Source organism: Echeneis naucrates, chromosome 1 (assembly GCF_900963305.1).
Source record: "Echeneis naucrates chromosome 1, fEcheNa1.1, whole genome shotgun sequence".
NCBI classification, from domain to species: domain Eukaryota; kingdom Metazoa; phylum Chordata; class Actinopteri; order Carangiformes; family Echeneidae; genus Echeneis; species Echeneis naucrates.
Genome location: NC_042511.1, coordinates 11249063 through 11269637, shown reverse-complemented (window position 1 = coordinate 11269637; position 20575 = coordinate 11249063). Strand labels below are relative to the sequence as shown.

Genomic DNA, 20575 nt, shown 5'->3' with positions numbered 1-20575 from the left:
TGTAGCTATTTTTAAAGAAATGATCGGGGAAGGTGAAGCCCACTTGTAGAAATGTTTCCTCCAGTTTAGAACAAAGTATTCCTGTTTGCCTCGATAGTTTCCATGCGTACTTTGGAACAGATCAGAGAGAGGAGAGTCAGCAGACCCCCGCACTTAAAAACGAAGAACAGCAGTGTAGAGAGTCTGGTTAACAATTTTGGTTGTCCGAAGAGAAAGTTGTGTAACCATGCCGTCTAGATTTTACGCAACAGTAGTTATCGCGGAGAGATTCGTAATTACGCACCAAAAACCTCAGAGCCAGGATGACGGGGTGTTGTCGTTGTCACATCTCCGACGTCCTCTGCGGGTTGGTTGGTGTCGTTTTATACCGACTGTCACTGTGAAGACACACGACTCATTCGTCGAGGGGGAGTCGGTTGAAACGGTGCCACAGCCTTTACGCACAACAGGTCTGTTTGACCGTGTTATAGCCCATAAATAGGTTACTCCTCTCACCGCGTCACACAGTCCCGATCCAAACACACCACCCGATCACTTCCCCAGTGATTTGTGATTTGATCAAGAGGAGGGTTACTTTGGCGAGCAGTGGGGGGGGGGATCCAAGTCTCTTTGGGATCACATTAAAATGTCCCCTCCTCCCACAGACAGAAACCTCTGGTCGTCAGTTCAGTCGGCAGATGTTTTCAATAATTCAATATCGATAGATAGTTGATGTCCGGTCCGGAGATCGATCGCTGTCCATGGTGCTGAGCCGCTCCGCCGCTTCTCCTTCAACTTTGTGCACACGCTGCTCTGCTGTTCTTTTGATATGATTTGTTTGGAGATAGAGAGGAGGGGAGGGAGGCAGGAGAGGAAGGCTTCAACACGAGATAAAGCAGATGTAGAGAAATAACCATCTTCACTCTGTTTTAACAAGAAGCAATTATGCCCAGTTCTAATACTTCTTTCTTTCATATAGTTATGCATCAGTATTTCTCTGTCGTGATGAAAGTGCTTTTATGGGTAAAAGATGTTCCTCCTTGCACAATAGCCTTGGTTATTTCTGATAGTGGTTTTAAGGCTCCTCTGTAATTTTTGCAAAAGTCAAAAAGTGAAACAGTCAACGGTGTTTTGTTCACCCATATTTGAATTGCAGTTTTTGGTATAGAGAAAAAATGGGTAACGATGTCTTTATTTCACCTGCTTGGCTTTTGTGGTTGTCTTTGGACCAAATGCAGAATAAGATTGAGATGTATGCGGCTGCTTGTACAGCCTGTTTGATATGGGTCTGTCGGGTGTGAACCACATTCTGCTCAGTGGTTTAAACCTAATAGCATCTCTTTTGCACAAACAAAGATGATATCTGCTCTATCATTTGTGCAAAGTCTGTATATTCAGCAAACAATTCAGGTTGTGTATCAGAGGGGTCTGTCATGTGGCAGTGACTGAGAAGAAAGGTCCAATTCTATTTAGATCAAAAAACAGAAATTGTGGACCTCATTCTCTCTCCCAGCCTTGACAGCCGGAAGAGGGAATGAGATCCAAGGAAAGTAGTTGATCCAACACCGAGAGCAGAGTAAAATGTGAGGACAGGGAGAAGAGATAAGGGCACAACGACAGAAAAAGAGCCAGGGAGAGGTGGAGAGAGAGAGATGCTGCTGCTGAGGAAGGAAACAGTTGGTCAAAGAGATATATGTTTCAGCACGACAAAAACTAGACACACAATCTGTCAGGTTAAAGACTGAGCAGTAAAATATACCAGACCTGGAAAATAGAATAGGAAAAATATGCCAGGGAATTAATTTTAAGGCTTAAAAACAATTGTTATTTTGGAGTTAAACAGGCTGATGTCAGAGAGGTTGTTCTGGAGGAGGAGGAGTGATAAGTAAAGGCTCTGCAGTCTGCTGTTCTTCGTTTTCATTCAGGAGACAGACAGAACCTCTGTTTTCTGAGTGCAAAGAGCACTGCATAAATTATAAGCTTTACCTTTATCAGACTGGTTAAGAGGGGTGTGCATGCCCATCCATAATTCTTTATGTCATTAGAGACACATTTAATTGCTGATCTGGCATGGACATCAAAGGGAAGCTAAAATCTATGTGATGTGGTTAAATTTGAGTTCAAGTTCTACCTGCAGCATCATGAACCATTTTAGTGCCTTTGTGTGGCAGACCAGAAAAATAAATGTGACAGTCATCGAGTCTGGATGGGACGAGGATAATTAGAGGAGAGTGACAGAAATAGTCAATCTTGGTGATGTTTTTCATTTACTGATGAAAAATGAGGAAGGGGTCAAAAGTGACATTCACCTTTGACAGCAGCCAAACAGTCTTCTGATGTGATCATTTGACAGTCTGGCGAGATACAGAGCATCATCAGAGGAACAGTGGAAAAGCGGAACAACGTCATTTCATTCTGAATGACGTTGATGAGTTAAATGTAAAAAGATAACAAATCAAATGGTGAAGAATAGAACCCTGGGGTGCTCCTTATTTCAAATCAGAAAATACTGATTATAGTATTATTGTAGAAAATACACAGTGCCCATTAAGTTATTTCTTTCATTGGCTAAAGGGACCCCCAAAGGACATTGAAAGGACTTCAAATGTTTCCTCAGAGTTGTTTTGTTTTTTAACTTAGACCCAGCAGACATCTTCCCGGGAAGAGTTTGATGCTTCTAAAGAAACTTTTATATATGACTCTTCAGAGCCAAATAAAGCTATTTTTTTCTCAAACCTTTCCCTTTAATACCTTCTTCTAGTTACCAGCCTGAGCCTTGACCCGAAGTTGCCAGCTACTGGCCTGAGCCTTGACCCAAAGTTGCCAGCTACTGGCCTGAGCCTCAGTCCCAGATCAAGAGCAAGTGAGCTATTCTTCGAATGACTCTCCCTGAAAAATCTTTTTTATTTCATTTCCATTTTTTACTTTTACTTTGTTGTATTTATTGACGTAAAATCTTTGGATTTCTTGACTTTTGTTTTCAGATTTTCTGTGTTTTGGTTTTGTACATACCTATAGTAGCTCTGCCACATGCAAGTAAACATTAACAATCTTTAGCAGGCCCAGCTCTAGATTGTTCACAAATCAAAAACTAACAGGGTTTACATATTCCACTTTCTGTGCTCACAATGTGGTCATTATCACCGCAACAGTGTCTGAGGTTTGGTGGGATATTATCATAAATTATATAAATGAAGCTATGTGGCAGGATTTGAACTATTATATCACAACAAAAACTATAATTACTTTGAGGTGGTCAGTAGTCATCTACTGCATCCTTTACAACATTTTGATTGTACAAAGCTTTAAAACTGACATTGCTAATTTACATTTTAGTAGTTAAATAATTATTAGTTGATCATTGAATATCACATATCTTGAATATATAAATCTTGTAAGAGTTCATGATTGTAGATACATTTGTCTTCTTTTGTGGTATGCACAGGTTGATTCAAAACAAAATGTGAAATGAGTCTATGTTTTTTTATATCACTGGATTCAGTGTATTGCCACTTACAGCATTTTGTAGTTTAGTGTCCTACATAACTCATAGATGCCCCAATAATTAGTCTAAAAGTGAGTGCCCAGTAAACATCCCTTAATGCCCCCTCCCCTGGTATCAAGCTATTTAATAATTGGCAAAAAATCTCTGGAAAGTTAAACTGGTGGAACGTCGGCAAGGTTGAGAACTCACTTAGACAACAATTCCAGAGTCATAGTCTTATAATTTATTAAAGCGGGGAATCTGGGTTTCAGCATTATGCTCAAACTGTTTTGAAGAAAAAGCTTGAGCTGAAGAATTAACCTTGTATCCAGCCTCATCCATTTTACAGCTGAGAAAATCAAGCATGGTAAAGGGTTTGAGATATGGCTGGCTGATAAAATTGGCCTACAGTGTGAAAAAGGACTATAGGATTATATATTCTCTTACTCATTAAGTGAGAAAAATATTCTGTTCCAGCAGTGCAGAGTTTTTGTAATTCAGTACATACTTTGGCCATTGCAGGTCGGAGACATCTAATTTAAATTTTAGTCATTTGTGCTCTCCTGCAGGCCTTTTGAAAGGTACATGTTTGTTCAATAACCCAGGATGGACACCCCTTTGTCTGTTTGGTTTTGGTGTTAGATACATATAGAGGCTGCAGTGATACGCTGAGAAACTGTAAAATATACAACTATGCTGCAGTTTATACATCAGACACGATTCTTTAAAACAGAATTTTTCTTTATTTATTGTATACAAGTTCCGACCAAATTTGTTGAGCTTTCTCTCAGGGTGCTTAGCAAACATACAGTAACAGTAGAAATTAGGTACTGAGAAAAAGAACGCACAGTGGCAGCGTAGTAAAATCAAGGTCTGTATCTATGAAAACGAATTGCTCGCATGCAGGCTCGCAGTTGTGTCGGACCGCTGTGGAAGAGCATTAAAAGAAGATAAACATAAACAAACACTTTATTCGAGAAGTATCATTTCCTGTGATTGTTTTAAAGGCAGTTCATTTTGTAGTTCAGTCTATGCCAGCCAAGTGCATGGCTTGAAGACAGCAGAGTATCCGACTCTTAATATTCATGACATCCAGCGTGGAACAACACAACATCAAACTCTGAGAGTGGTGCTTCACACATTGTATGGTTACGCCGTAAGACAAATGATTTGTGACGGCAAATGGGAGGCCTCATCTGCAGATATGAACTCCAGTCGTCGTGGTCACCCCTCAGTGTCACAACCACTCTTCGAAGGGCCCAGAATCACAGAGGGCTAATCAAGTGTTTTCCTTGCTTTCTTCTCCTTCAGGGAACAAAATTTACGGTTTTAACGATTCATTCCCTGGTCAACGCAAGAAGCTGTGCAGTGATGAAATGAGAAAAAAAATATTTCATATTCACGCTCTCAGCAGATTCATATGCAAAAGTATCACAGCCTAATTCGGGAGGGATCTCTGGCACGGTCAGTTTAAGACACTTATAAAAACTTTAAATCAAATCGTCAAGGAAGTGAAAGGAGGGATCTTAACTCACCTCAGCCGAGCACAGAAGGATTTCCATAAGTTTTGGCTCAAGCGTACTCAATGCTTAAAGAGTTAAGATCAGGTGCACTGAAGTAACTCTCCTCAGCATCTAATCAGTTAGATGAGCTCCTATTATGGCTGCTAAGATACCTTAGATACCAGTTAACTATAACTAAATTGAAATCATACCTTTAAGGTAAATCTGTGTTCCTCTGTACCACCATGCTCTACATGAATGTGATGGGACTGTTATTGGCACAAAGCTTAGCTCAGGTTAAACACTTTATAAAGCATGTTTTAGCATCTTGTTTTATCATCTAAGTTGAGTGACTGAAAGGCTGTTTCCAGCTGACACATTTCATCCTTGTTCCGACCCTTATCAGTGTGAGCTATTTGTTCTTTTTTTTTTGCTACCCGAAGGCATGAAAAGCTTGGGCAGCATGGGCGGTTCAGTTTTTAGCTGCAGCTACCTTCCCGCGTTTGATTCTGGTCCAGGACCTGTGCTGCCTGCCAGCAGGTCATTTCTCTCTCTCCCCCGTTGGCCTCTCCACCACTTAGTGATTGAAATAAAGGAAAAAAAAAAAGCCCCAAAAAAATGACATCAAATGCTTTATACGATCCAAGTTTTTCCCCACATGGTGTGTGTGCTATTAAAATGAATGAGTAACTCAGGCTCCATAAGCCTCAGGTCATGGAAGACGACCAAAAATACATTTTTAAACCAAGTTACTGATGGCAAAATGAAAATGAACTCTTTTAGAACAGGCCATGTTCGCAGAACACACATTAAAACCAGTGAACTCTTACAGTGGTTAGGCTGATTGGTGTTCGTATGCAAGCAGCACCTCACATATACATCATGACAGATCATCCGCCTCAAGCCGTGAACAACATCAGTTGGGTCACATAGGGCATGATATCTCACATTTAATGTGAGATATGGATTGAATCAACCAAACGGGAACTGTTCCAGTGTGTTCTGTGTTGTTTTGGTCTTTCCTGTCTGCGACTGGCTAGGCGTGGCTGACCTACTTCTCTGCTGCATCTCCTCCTCCACCTCCTGAACCGTATCGCCGCTGATTGCCGCTCACCTCTGCTGCGGCTCACATTCACCACTTGTTGCCAGTTCGTTGATTATCCTCCAGTAGTAACCAGCTCGGCCTCTTTCCTGTATTGCTCAAATATTGTTGGTTGGATCCTGTTTGTCTTACCTTTTGCTAACCTGTGTATCCGCCTTATCCACTGTCCGTTTGTTGCCACGCTCTGCCAGCTGCCTGTGTTCCTCCCTGGAAGTTTCCCCGGCCCTGTAGTTCTCCCCTCTCCCCTCGCCCTTGGACTCTTTGTAAATAAAGTTAGTTGGTTTTGTGTGTGTGTGATCTGCATTGTGGATTCAGCTTCGTTTATTAAGGGGCTTGGGCTTGACAGGAACAGTTTATTTCATTTCATTTAACTTACAGCAGAGAGGTATAAATATGATACAAGAATGAGGAAATATTGATCAGCAGGAAAAATAAACTAAGTTCATATATTTTTATGGACAGCAAAGTATTAAAGGAAGATTTGGGCAGTGACCGTTATTAATCTTTTCTTCTGACACGACTCAGGATTGGAATATGAGTACATCCAGAGGCTTTCATTTATGTTTTATTCAAACACATTTGTCAGAAAATCTCTCAGCTGAAATGAGACACAAAAATAAAATGACTTCAGGTTTAGAAAAGAAAATCTATAAAAGATGCAGTCAAGAGTGGAACAGAGCTGTAATTCAGGTTTGTGTATCTGTGTGCATGTTCAAGGGAAGCTGTATTTGAAGGCTGACTATTAAGAATCTGTACAGAAAAAGTTTGAGTCTGTTGTTGCTGGCCTGGATGATCTTTGGTACTTTAGCTTAGAAACAACAAAAGGCCGATGGATGTTTCAAGCTAGAGGTTAAATGTTCCCTAACTCAGGGGCAGCTATAGGTGGTCTCTGGAGCTTTCTAATAAACAACAAAATATATGCGTATGTACAAATCTGCACACACAAGAACGAAATAACAGCGACCAGCTGTTAAAAATGTTGCTCTATGACCATAACTGGTTGTGGTTAAAACCCTCACATGGTAGCTTTAATAATGTTTTTGACAGGTAAGAGGATCTCCAGCTTAATGTGTTCTGACTTTTAATCATCCTCCACCCTCACTTGAGAGACAGAGGTGAGGGCCAGTGGATGAGGACAGCCCTCAGTGTCTTTCCCAGTTAGTGATAAAGTGGCTATCAGAGGTCTACTGTAGCAAAATAATAATATTTAAGTAGCTTGTGGGACTATCTTCATTTTACTTGAGTTGTTTTATTTCTGGCTACTTTCTTTTTACTTCTCTACATTTCCTATAAGCATCTTTGTTCGTACTGTAGTTCTAAAAATAAAGAAGCAGGTATGTTGAATCAGGGTGGTCTTGTTGTGGACCAGTTGTTAAAAAACATAGATGTGCAGCGTGATGTAAGTTTGAACAGACACGAGGTTTACTGTGCTGATAGTAGAAAGAAGATCAGGGGAGCCCTGATGGGCATCAACACTGTCAAGCATGTCCTCATGCACGTTCTGCACCAAGTGAAGCACGCGTCATGAGTTTAGATTGGCATTTACATTCATCACCAGGTTGTCCTTGTGAATAGAAATATTTAACCTTTGGGCCCCTTTAGGCGGACTGAGTGGAAATATGATTGTCAAAAATCATGATAAACATGCAAACCAGCTGTCACTGTCACAACTCTCAAATACAGATAAAAACATTATATATCTTTATTTGCCATCTTGTTTGTTGATACTATAATTATTTGAAACCAACTGGTCACATTTCGTTATGTATTTCTGTCAGCTACAGCAGAACACTTGAGCTGTTATCTTTGGCTGGAAGTGGTGAGAGCTGCTGCATTGAGACTCATGGTGTCTGTCTGATGCAAGTTTGAACAGTTTTGAATGACGGCTCGTTAACAGAAAATAAGATTCCCGGCAAAAACTGTCTGAAAGCAGATTTCCAAGCACAGGCACAGACTGAGACATATTCAATCCTTAACTTCTGTTCAGCTTTTTTCTTCTTTGCAAAATAAAAACTTTACATAAAGTAATGTATTTCATACATTTTCCACAACATACAATCTACTTCCTAAAGCTCATGCATTTGTGCCTGCATGAAAACGTATTCTACCAACTTTAGATTATGTAGCATTGTAAGTAATTACATTTCACAAAAGTAATTTACACACAAAGATGTTATCTCCTTTTTCTATGCATTTCTTCCTTCTCTGCACAGAATGTGGTTACAGGAATAGGACAACCATACCCCCACTATCCAATCCCCTCACCCACTCGCACACACACACACACACACACACACACACACACTCTTTAATTCACATCAGGGTTTGTTAAGAAGAGTATAGCCCATCTCCACAGCAATGCCCTGGAGTGAAGCTATCACGCAGCCTGAGGGTTGACCTTACCAGCCTGTCAAAGGACATTATTGTCCTAAGGGCAGTGTGTATGTGAGAGAGATGAGTGGAAAACAGGAGAACATGCCTTCTCACAAAGCCAAAAGCATAAATTACAATAGAGGAGACAAGTAGCTTTGTATTCCTCTGCTTAAAATATTGCATTAATAGAGAAATATTAATGGGAAAACGCTGCCAGGTCTTATTTTTGCCAAGAGTCTATGAGTTTGATTCGATGCAGACCTAAAACTCCCGATTCCTGAAGGGAATCATCACCTTCAAATTATTGGCAATCCAGAAAGGAGTTTGTGTTTGTGTTTCACATGGCAAGACTCGAGAGCTCGATCTCAAGTCATATTTTCTTCTGTACTGTACACATGCTGTTGGAAATGTCTTAGACCCTCGAACTCCTTTTTAGTTTGATATGATCGACTCTGCTCTGCTGATTGCAACAAGACTCCTGGAAGTCACTGGCTCCTGTCAAGAAGGAGAGACATTATAAAGACTAACCTCATATTTTTTACCTATAAAGATTAAAGAAACAAGAGGGGGCATGTTAACTATTACTGTGTGTGTTACTGTCCATGGTGGACAGTAATACCTTTTGGACAGAGCTTATCTGTTCTCAGTCTTTATGGTAAGGTAAAATAAACTTATCAGCTGTCGACAAACTTCACATTAAACAGACATTTACAATGCTGGTATTAATCTGGGAGTGAGTGCCTTTACACTTCAGCAGGAAGTAGTGAATATTGAATCACTGACCCTAAAATTAAAGTCCAGAAAGCTGATCTACAGCCACCGCTGCATTGGGAGATGGGCTGCCATTCAAAGGTATGGCTGTGTGAGGGATTATCCACTCAGCACCTAGCTATGGAGAGGTGACTGCTATTTAAGCAGACAGGTTATAAAAAAAAAAAAAAGTGGGTTGACAGGACTATACAAGCATGTTCCTGGCAGAACAAAGAAGAGTGTCCTCATTAAAACAACAGTATAAGGTATGCAGAGAGGAGCTGAAGGTATGTTTGCTCCTCTGTGTTAAAACAGCCCTGGGTCACTGCCATAATTACACCAGAAAGATTTTTCAGTGTATATTTGTGCTTTTCCTTGGCTATTATTTATTTCATGCATGTGCAATTACATCATAAGTGTGCAATAATGTCCCCACTTTTTTGTGCAATCATTATCTCCCTTTACATGCCCGGAAACCATTTATTCCTTTCTATTATTTATTTTAATGGAGCTATGCTTGTAATTTCACTCTGCTCTGCATCTCTGGTGTTTTTGCAGAAAGACTATATGAGAAAATCTTGAATATTCAATCTTGATCACCACACGTCTGTATGATAGTCTATTACTTTGGTTATTTTGACAAAAGCTGAGGACCCAGGTTGAATAACCTAACACTACCTACCACTATAATAACCCTTTAGACGATTCTCTTGGTAAAGATATTCGCTCTCTGACAATCTCTGGCTTACTCTCTTTAGTTTCCATAAATCTACAAGGCAGGACCTGTGGGGGTTGTGCTCACGGATGTACTGTAAGTCACTCAAAGAAAACTATTTCTGAAACATAATTATTTCATTATTTTGTTCATGTGCACAGTTTAGTTTGCTTTGTACTGACAGGAAATATTCTGCCAGCCATCATCAAAGAAAAAGTACTTAAAAATTCATATTAGCCAATATAATTTCAATATTTTATTAATATTTTTTCTGCATTGCTTAGAAATATTGATAAGTAGTCTGTAGTAGTGTGCTTCCTCTTGGCAACATTATCAGGAAACACAGCATTAACTTTCACCATTATGCAGATGACACTCAGCTGTATCTATCAATGAAGCCAAATGAAGTTAGTCAGATCAGACTGCAGACATGTCTTGAAGACATAAAAGCCTGGATGACCTGTAACTTTCTACTTCTAAATTCATAAAAAGAACTGAAGTTATTACACTTGGCTCTAAGCATCTCAGAAAAACCATATCTAATCATCTACTCAGTCTGGATGGAGTAACCTTGGAGTAACTTTTGACCAGGAGATGTCCTTTGTCCCTCACATAAAATAAGTCTGTATGGCAGCTTTCTTCCAACTGCAAAACATTAGGAAATCAGAAACATCCTGTCTCAAGAGGATGCAGAAAAACTAGTCCATGCATCCATAACTTCTAGGCTGACTACTGTAACTAATTATTATCTGGATGTCCAAACAAATCTCTGGAAGGCCTTCAGTAGATTCAGAACGCTGCTGCAGGAATATCAACAGGAACTAAGGAAAGAGATCACATCTCTCCTGTTAGCTGCTCTTCATTGGCTGCCGGTAAAATACAGAGCATAATTTAAAATCCTTCTTAACATATAAAGCTCTAAATGGCCAAGCTCCATCATATCTCAGAGAGCTCATAGTTGCTTACTGTCCCAGCAGGCCACTCTACTCCCTAAATAGAGGTTTACTTGTGGTTCCTAGAGTCTCCAAGAGTAAATCTGGAGGCAGATCTTTCAGTTATCAGGCTCCTCTTCTATGGAACCAACGTCCAGTATCAGTCTGCGGGGCGGACTGTTTAACAATTTTCAAGACCAGGCTTAAAACTTTTCTGTATGACAGAGCTTATAAAGTTCATTTACTCCTTAGCTATGCTGCTACAGGCCTAGGCTGCTGGGGGAAGGACTGAGCATCTCTCTCTCTCTCTTTCCCCCTTGCATGCGTCGACATATCAACAACCATGCTTTTCCGAAGTCCCTGCTTCTCCTAGTTCTAAGCATGTGTAACTATTTACTAACCATGCTTTTCTGAAGTCTCTGTCTCTCCCAGTTCCTCTCCTCTCTCTCCCTGTCCTCATCCTGCAGATGGTGAATCATCACCACCCCCATGTTGCTCTCTCTCTCTCTCTGTCTCAACCCAACTTGCTGAGGCAGTTGCCCCCCTCCCCTGAGCCTCTTAAAGGTTTCTGCCTCTTAAAGGAAGTTTTTCCTTGCCACTGTCTCCAAGTGCTTGCTCATGGGGGGATCTGTTGGGTCTCTCTAAATCATTTTATAAAGAGTTTAGTCTAGACCTGCTCTATATGTAAAGTGCCTTGATGTAACTTTGTTGTGATTTGGTGCTATACAAATAAGTTGGTGCAAGTAGTATAACTTAACAACTTATAATTATCCGTAATGTTAATTATTTATAATTAGAAAGTATATAATAATTTTTCCCCTTACATTTAATGAGAAATTAGAACATTATCTTCATCACTTAGCAACCTCGAGGAAAAACTACTACTGCCAGTTCTCACAAATGACTGCTGTAATAGTGACAAATAATTGTAATAAATAAATTGTTGCACAAGTTCTAGACTTTTGTCGTGTTTAAACTCCAACAATAGATCTATTTGAGTAATGTTTCAGAATTTATAGAGAAAAGTGATTCTCCTGCTAAGTATGTGCATCATGTTTTGTGTTTATCTGTTATATAAATCACAGCATGCAGTGTCAAAAATTCAGACTTTTACCTTTGTTCAAAGATTTAGTGTTGGATCTCATTCCAGCCCCTCGCCAATGTTATATCACTATTGTGTATGGTGTTCAAATGCTGTGCTCTTATTGCTTGGCTGTTGAATTTTCTCCAGGTATGGCATTCATGCTTACAAGATGACTGGTGGAAGAAATGCACCTGCATTTTTCTGTGAAACTGGAGGGCAACAAATATTAGGTAAAGAAGCTACTTTTCACTTTTGGGAAAACTATCATCTCTGTTTCAGTATAATGTTGCTGTTATTCATTTCCTGTTTTCTTCCTCTGAACCTCTCCTTATTTCTGTGACTGTCATTATATTTGCCTCATCCTCAACTCGCTATCCCTCAGCCATTTACAATAAGTCTTGCCCTCTGTACTATGTGCTTCTATCTCCTTCAGTCTCTCCAGAACCACCTTGTTTCCTCCTCCTGCACTCTCTCCTCTCCTCCCTCCTCTCCCCTCACCTCTGTTCTCCCCCTTTCTTCCTGTAGCCCTACAATAACACAGACAGAGGCCTTAGTAAGTGCTGTTTTCCTGGCTGGGCTGGAGGACCCTCCCCATAACCAAACAGGAGCCACGTTCATTTTATCTTCACCCAAGCGAAACTGGACCAGTCCAGACCAGACAAATTCAAAATAGTACATTTCAAACATCAGGAAAATTTGGTTCTGGGGGCCAGCGCCACTCGTCTGTGATAATAAGCTGAAAAGAACATCTTAACCCAGTATCGCATGGTTTTATTCATGCTGTGGTTCAATCAGAGCTAAGTAGTAGGACAGGTGGAGTGGTCAAAATCCACATGCTGACAGTGCAAAGTGATTTTTTTTTCTGCTGTCAACATATGACAATCTCAACAATATAAAAACGCATTCAAGATGTAATCCTGTCTTGTGTAACACATATAAACTCCTCTAGACATAAAATTAAAATGATATTACCATTTAGCCATTTTAGATATTTCAGGCATTTAGGCAGCAAAGCTTGAGACATGGACATGATATTTATTTCTCAAACCATGAAATTTTGCAGGAGGATTTGTGGCACCTGGGGAATAAATCCTAATGACTTTGGCCACCCATTGACTTTTCCTTATGCATCACCATGAAGTTGACATCTGTGGTTTTAAGTGAGATCTTCCAGCAACATTGGATGGATTACCATCAAACTTGGGATGAATATTAATAATGCTGAAGGATTCCCTATCCATCCAGCAACAGCGACAGGTCAATTCTCTTAAATGACACCAAATGAAAAACTAGAGTATAATAATTTTGGTTAGACTTTCTTGTATAGATTTCCCCTAAAATAAAAATAATATTTGTAAATTCCATTTAGTGTACTTCAGGTTACCTGAGCATTCAAAACACAGGTTTGTCTTCATAACACATTTCTTGCTAGCATGAGTGGAAACCATTGGATACAAAACAGAGAAAAAATACAATTCACTTGAGTTTAAAGAAAAGAACACAATATCTATGACACCAAATTATTTCATTTTATTTCACTAGGTCAAATGTTTCCCCCACAGGGAGCATCCAGATGGCTGACCCAGCTAATGTTTTCTATTTGCTCGACTCACATGATAGTCTCTGTGTGTCTATGTATAATGTGTGTCTGGAGCCTTTTGATATGCAATTGTAATTTCCCTCTGACCTTGTCTGTGTTCACTTCAGAAAGACAAGGATATTTGAAAAGTTCACTGTGTAATCTGTCTTGACAGCTTTCTACAAGACTGCACCCCAGCCGAAGATGGAATTCAAGTTTAAATGTAGGATTGTGTGATGAATAAAGAGCTCTGAAATGTGCACTTCCTGAGACAAGCTCTAATCCTAATGGCATCCAAGTGAAACTTAACGTTAAACTTGTTGTATTCAGCCCTTAACACAGCATTTTATTTCTAATAGCAGAAGAGACGTCCAAGAAATACCAAGAAATACTAATGCAGAACACTGTAAATAGTAAATGACAGTGTGAAATAAGATTATTTCAATTACTTTAGAGGAGAAAGAAAGAGGACAATTATGTATTAATATTTGAACATTGTCATGTACTCTTGAAAACTATGATTGAGTAGAAATAGTTTATTTTGAAAAGCAACCATTTGGGTTATTTGGGCTGATCTCCCCCACCTGCCAATATCAATGAAATGCAGCCAGTGAGGAAAAGAGTCATGGTGGAGCTCTTCTTTTCTTTGTACTGAGCTCCAGATGCCTGCAGAGAGGTTGGATGGGACTAGGCCAAATCAAATACCCAGGAAACACCTCTAACACGTGCCCTGGACTGCCTCAGGAAATACCGCAGAGAGAGATGGGGTGTGAGTGGGATTATTTGCCTTTTTCTTTTTTCCCCAAAAGCAAAAAACACCTCAACTCATGCAGAACAATGTGATTTCAATACTTGAGTGAAATGCCCAATGTCTGTGGGTGAAGGATTCAGCATTATCTCACTGCCTTGAAAAGGTCTCCTGAGGAACGTCTTCATTGTGACTAACGGATTTTCTTTTTGCCTGCCTCAGTGCAGCTTCCATCTTTGCCTTACATTCACACTATGTGCCCTTTGCTGGCTTTGTGAAAATGTACATCTGTTGTCATGTGAATGAAGCATTGATTTAAACTGATGTGAAGTGCAGTTTAAAGGGATCTAGTGTTAATTCGGCTCCAACTCATGCTCAGCCTTTTTAGTAACAACAGCTACACGGCTGTATTTCAGGCAACACACCAGGATAGTGTGGAAACCTTCAATGTGGCACAAGAGCCACAGCTGCCTATAAATGGCCCATGCACCAACCTGAGAAAGACTACATTGTGTAACAACCAAAATAAAGGACAAAGTGTGTGACTCATCAATTATCAGACTAATGCACACGGCAGCCCTTCATCTTCCTGTAGTTAAATGCGTGTTTCATAAAATGACCACAAAGAGACACTCAGCAGGGGGTGGTAAATGTTTGGTGAGCAAGATTATCACAAATACTTTTATGCATTTGTGACCCGAACCAAGGGTCACTGCCCAGCCTCCTGGAGGTGTCTGGGGACTAACTAGACGAAACACCGGTGAAAGGAGGTTCCCACCTGACGAGCCCAAAGACATGTTAGCTGTCACTGCTCACTGGGCTTAGTCAGATATCTTCAGGGCAGGGCGAAAGTTTGTTGTTAGAGAGTTAGACACCGAGTCTGGTCCATCTTTTGTCGCACAAGTGTCTTGTGTTTACTCTAGATGCAGACTTAATGAAACGCATATTTTATTTATCTACTTTTAGATAATTTTTCAGTCAGCATCATTAGAATACTCTTATTTCATTCAAGCGTGAACATATTTTTACCTCTGAGCATTAGCAGGCGTTCCCCCTGTTTGATTTGCAGCTGAGAGCAGGATAACAGTGATTAGGCCTGTTAAATAAGCCAACAAAGCCGTGAGGCGGAGTGCCAGCTCTCAGCGGCGGCTCGGTGAACTGCAGGAAGTGGACCGGAGGAGGAGGAGGAGAGAGGAAGTTCTCCAAAAGTTTTTTTTTTTTTTTTTTTTTTCCCTGAAAAGCAATCTGGGGAAGCTCCGTTAGATTTTCAGAGGAAGGGGACCCGATTGTAAGTCAGGGGAAAACGAAAGGGACCAGACCAAAAAATTAAAAAAAAAAAAAAAAAAAAAAAAAAAAAAAAGGAAAGGAAAGAACAGGCATCCGTCCCTTCTCCTGTTTTCGCCTCCTCACATGAACGCCTGGAAAAGGGCCGTGTTTCGTGCTTTCCCACACTGAGAGGACTTACACCAGCAGAGGCGATGAGATGTGAGTGAGCTATGCCTTGTGGAAATGGACACACTTTATCCAAGCGAAAACATGGCGTCCGCGCACCGAGGTATAGCTTCTTCTCCAGCCTGCTTGTGGCGCTCTGCTGCCTGGAGGTGTGGGGCTCCGGGCCGCCGGGGGACGGCGGCAGGAGCTGCGGCCCCTGTCCCGTCAACTGCAGCTGCGCGCCCGCGGCGGGGCCCCCGCAGTCCTGCGCCGTCAACTGCTCCAACCTCGGACTGGAGAGGGCCCCATCGGCGGCCGACGTCCCGCCGGCCACCAGCGTGCTGTGAGTACGACAGGCTGGGGAGGAGAGGATGGACATTAACTGGGGAAAAAGTTTCAACACACACACAAAGAAGCAACTGTTTTCCCCTCACAGCTTTTTGCCTACTAAATGTCTCGGTTGTGGTGCAGCCTGGTTCACCAAGTGTGTTTTCTACATCCCTGTTTGTTTGCAGCATCTAAAAATGTAGTGAATGCTGGCCGTAGATAGATAAGATGGATAGATAGGTGGATTAGTCCATTTAAAGAAAGTTACCAGAATAATGAGACATAAGCACTGAGTCAGTCTGGCTTGTCCTGTGCTGTTGGCTCAGCAAACTCACCAAATGAGTGTGTCACCGTTTGGTGTTGAAAAACAGTTGTTGGTATTTTTCTCAACCTCTGACAGTAGTAAGATTGACATCATACAGACGTGGTGATTGGATTAGTGCTGCTTGACTACTGAATACCAAACCTGCGTTGTGCGCCAGTGTATGTTGATGAATGGAAGAAACGAACAAAAAAGTAAGAAATGAAGGAGACATACTTGTGGATATAAGTATATAGACATTAGTGGGTATGCTTAAGGATGATAAATGAAACAGCACTTTCTCTTAACTTGGATCTTACCATTTTGTTTTGTTTTTCGTTTTGAGGCCCAGGACTGTATCAGAGGCCTAGTGTGAGTTAGCGTTGTCAGTGTGTGCATGTTTCTGTCTCGCTTTGGTAGCTTAAAAGGAGCTGGTCACCAGAGCAGTGAAGCTGGTGTTTAAGGTGCAGATCCGTTCTCCGCCTCTGGTTCTGCTGCAGCGAGAACATTGTGTTCTGCTCCAACGGAAGCCATGTGTTATCAGTTACTTTTTTCCCCTTTAACTAACCTCTCTCACTTAACTTACAGATTTATTGTCTCTACCAGGTCTGCGATAATGCACATTGTTATGGAACTCTATATTATTTAATAGTTCTCAGTAAACAAACCTAGAAAGTTGTTCACAAAGTAGTCAGAGGCATGTGAACGGTATTATCCGTTAATCTACACTTCCATCTCAACAGGGTTCCCTAATATCAGTTGGCATTTGGTAATAGTATTTGCATAAGAGAGGAAAAGTGCCCCTCCAGCTGTGATCCTAATTAGAGACAGACCTCCATGTCTCTAATCACTTCAGACTCTTTTGGAGGACTAATTGTATTAGTCAAGATAAACCTCAGTGGTTCTGCTATTCAAGCAGCGGACTGCAGAGGTGAACGAGTGCTGAACTACATTGTTTGCTAATGTGGCCTCTTGTTTCCTGTTCCCACTCTATCAGCAGAAGAATGGAATAAAAATCAGATATTTTACTTTCAATTAAGTCTGATTTCATGGCCAACTATGGCGGCATGAGACACCCAGCTGAGATCAGGAAAACCCGTATCTATTCATTTTGGAAATGCTACAGGCAGTGCTTGGCCTGCTACCTATCTGCTCATTATTTAAGAAATAGATCTTAAAGTTGCAATTGCCTGGACACTGCCTGTGGTGGAAAGATGAGAGTGTGGGACTCAGAGATATAATGTATGACAAAGTTAGGTCTCCTTAAGTCATCCCGAGCCTTTTCTCATCACAGAACAAGTTTGCTGATCATTCATTGCTGCCATGAATGCATTCGCATCTTTTCCTCGAGTCAGTATCTTAGTAGTGTGAGAGGTGGGAAGATTATACATCAATATGTATTTCAGGCCACAACTACTCAAGGCTTAAAGATGTGGCCTGGGACCTGTGGGAAAGGTCACATCAATCTGGAGGGTCCATCTCCATAAATATGAGTGAATGACTGATCTGTTTCGACTACTGCAGGTCTTTGGCTTCCCTCCAGTTTGTTTTTGGCACCGTTGTGTGTGTGTGTGTGTGAATGTCAGACCTTGCGGACAACACAAACCCTGAAAAACAACTTGATTAGTTGTTACCAAGCTGCTCACAGAACAGAGATGTCCTTTAAACATCAACCAGGAAAGGTGTTGTGAGTGAGTGACATGGACCAGACGTTTATCTACAAGTGGTTTAGTCACTCAGGTGGACTGAGTGTAAGCCCTGCTTTCTGCCTAAGGTTAACACTGTGTGCTACTGCACTTCTTTGCTGTTCATGGACTTAACTGCATTTTCTTTCATTGCCATTATTTGATTCTGAGGAGGTGCAGACAAAACAATTACTTTCATTGTATATTCAGTTGCCTGTTTTTGTCAGCCACCAGTCACAAACACAAAGATGTATTAACAAGATAGCAGCAACTCAAATCCATTGAACCAATTTTTGGCTTTTTTTTATTTTTTTATTTTATTTGAACAATTCCTTATCAAAAGCACCTGAGGGACTCATGCAATATTAATCTCCCCTCAGTAAAATGATGTTTGGCTTTTTTTTTTCTTTCTTTTTTAGGCCAGGTTCACCAGAAGGCAATGCAGGAAAATCTGTGCTGTCATACTGACAGACATTCAACTTATTTTTATACAGTTATTTTGTCATTCATATACTTTTGCAGCAAATAAATCAAAAACCGTGCTGTGCTTTAAATCATTTTCTTTCAGATATGAAAGCTGAAAATCATGTATTAGAATAATATCAGCAATGAAATGTGACCTTAATCTGTTGCTATTCTCGCTTCCAGGCAGCGTGAGAGCAGCAGAGAGACAAAAGAGGATAAGGCATAGCTGAGTTACTGCTGAAAATTCTTGTTCTAATCTGCACATTTACAAAGAAATTTTGAGCTGTGCAGTAAAATTTATTCCGAGAAGATTTTGACAGAATTTTAATTCTAGGTAAAATATTTATAATGTCTTAGGAACCGTGCAGTGGTAACTGTTGTCCTGTTGCTTGTAATATTAATGTAATGTAATATATTATGCATTTTAATCTAAATTATGGCCACATGAAAGCAAGAAAAAATTCCTTTGTGATATCAGCAAAAGTGGTTGTTTTTACTTTTCATTTTCACAAAAAAAAACTAAAAATAAAGATATGATTTTTACCAAACATGTTCCTTTACATTTGGTGAAAATGAGTTGTAGACCATTATGTCTGGAGCGCCACAAGGCTTAAGGTTAACAATGCTCAATAAAAAAAGGACATTATTTTACTTTTTTTTTCTTTTTCTTTTTTTTTTTTAAATGCTGCTCCTGCAATTTTTTTTAAAATTTATTTTAGTTTTTTTGCAGCTTCTGCAATTTCGGTATTGCACTTGGCCATCTTGCAATTTTGGTAATGTTAAAACTGATTGCGAAGATAAATTACAGTTCGGGTTATCATATCACTGAATAGGAAAGGGCCTATATGTAAATGACTAATTTTTTATTTTTTTTATTTATTTATTTTTTGTTAAACACAAGATACTCTCCCCACTCTCCCCTAAAGATCTAAATGCAAAAAAAAAAATATCATCCAGTGGTAGTGAAGTGTTTTAACATATTGCTGCATGTCTTTGGAGAAAAGCATACTCATTACACACAAGTTCATCTGTTTCGACCCACACACAATAAAAATCTTAACACTTATGCATCTCTGAAGTCACTTTCGGGAAATGCACTGATTGGAAAATAAACAAGAAAGTCAGTCAACATCTGTCTAAAACTACTGTACAGTGACACAGATATAATTAGATCACAGTGGAAGTGGCTGAGGTAACACAGCAGAGTGCACATGTTGCAAAAGCAACATGAAATTTAATATAATGCGTCTGTGCCTAATGTGACCACTTAGCAGTTCAAATGTCCACCTCCTTTTCACTGTTTTTTGTAGCTTTGGGCACCATTGTTAGTATTTTGCAAAAGCAAATGTCCTTACATACAATGGCCTTGTTATATTTTCCAAGCCATTTCACCCTTTCTGTAAATAGTACTTTCCACATTTAAATTCCAAGTCAGCTAGAAAGGAAATGAAATTGCACTCTAAGAACAGTACGGGTCCTTGAAGTTTTATAATATTTACAAAAGGGGGGAAAAAACCTAACAAAAGACTTTATGTTATGTCCAAAGTTGTTGTTTTTTTGTTTTTTTTTTTAATATATATATGAAGAAGGCAACTTTTTTCATATTGTTATATACTGCACATATTCACAGAGGAACTGTCAATTGGTTGGTTATTCGGCCACCACTTCTATCCAGGTTATGGTGTCTCACAGTAAGAGCATGTTAGTATTAGGGTTAAAGAAATGTGTCGCGTAAATTGAACAGAGCTGCTGGCCTGATTGTACACTGTAATCCTGTTCCCTTTGGATGTAGGCAAACTGAAAATATTGACTAACTAAAATGTAGACTAACTTACTAGTTATACCAAGTAACAAAGTATAGAAATTAATTAGTTTCAAAAACAAATTGTGCCTTACCTTTGGCAGTGAAACCTCATCTACCTGAGCTTGGTCTCACACATCCTGGTCCTTTCTGCCCTGCTCTAGATAATTTTTTAGTGTTACCATGACAGTGGGATGGGCGCGCGCGCGCACACACACACACACAGTCGCTCACAGACACACTGCAGACATGGCGATGTTCTTTTGTCTATTTACAAGGAGCACTTGTCTTCTCACTGGGTCATGAGGCTTCGCAGC

At 40.2% G+C, this 20575-nt stretch overlaps 1 protein-coding gene across 2 annotated transcripts in view; it reads left to right on the top strand.

Moving 5' to 3' along the window:
- Positions 1-15492: 15492 nt before the first annotated feature.
- The window catches only part of pkd1a (polycystic kidney disease 1a), a 55922-nt gene continuing 50839 nt past the window's right edge, over positions 15493-20575 (top strand). For both annotated transcript variants that reach the window (XM_029498439.1, XM_029498431.1), the window contains exon 1: positions 15493-16022. In XM_029498439.1, coding sequence (XP_029354299.1) covers positions 15745-16022 — 278 coding nt within the window. In that variant the 5' untranslated portion in view covers positions 15493-15744. The remainder of the gene's footprint in view (positions 16023-20575) is intronic.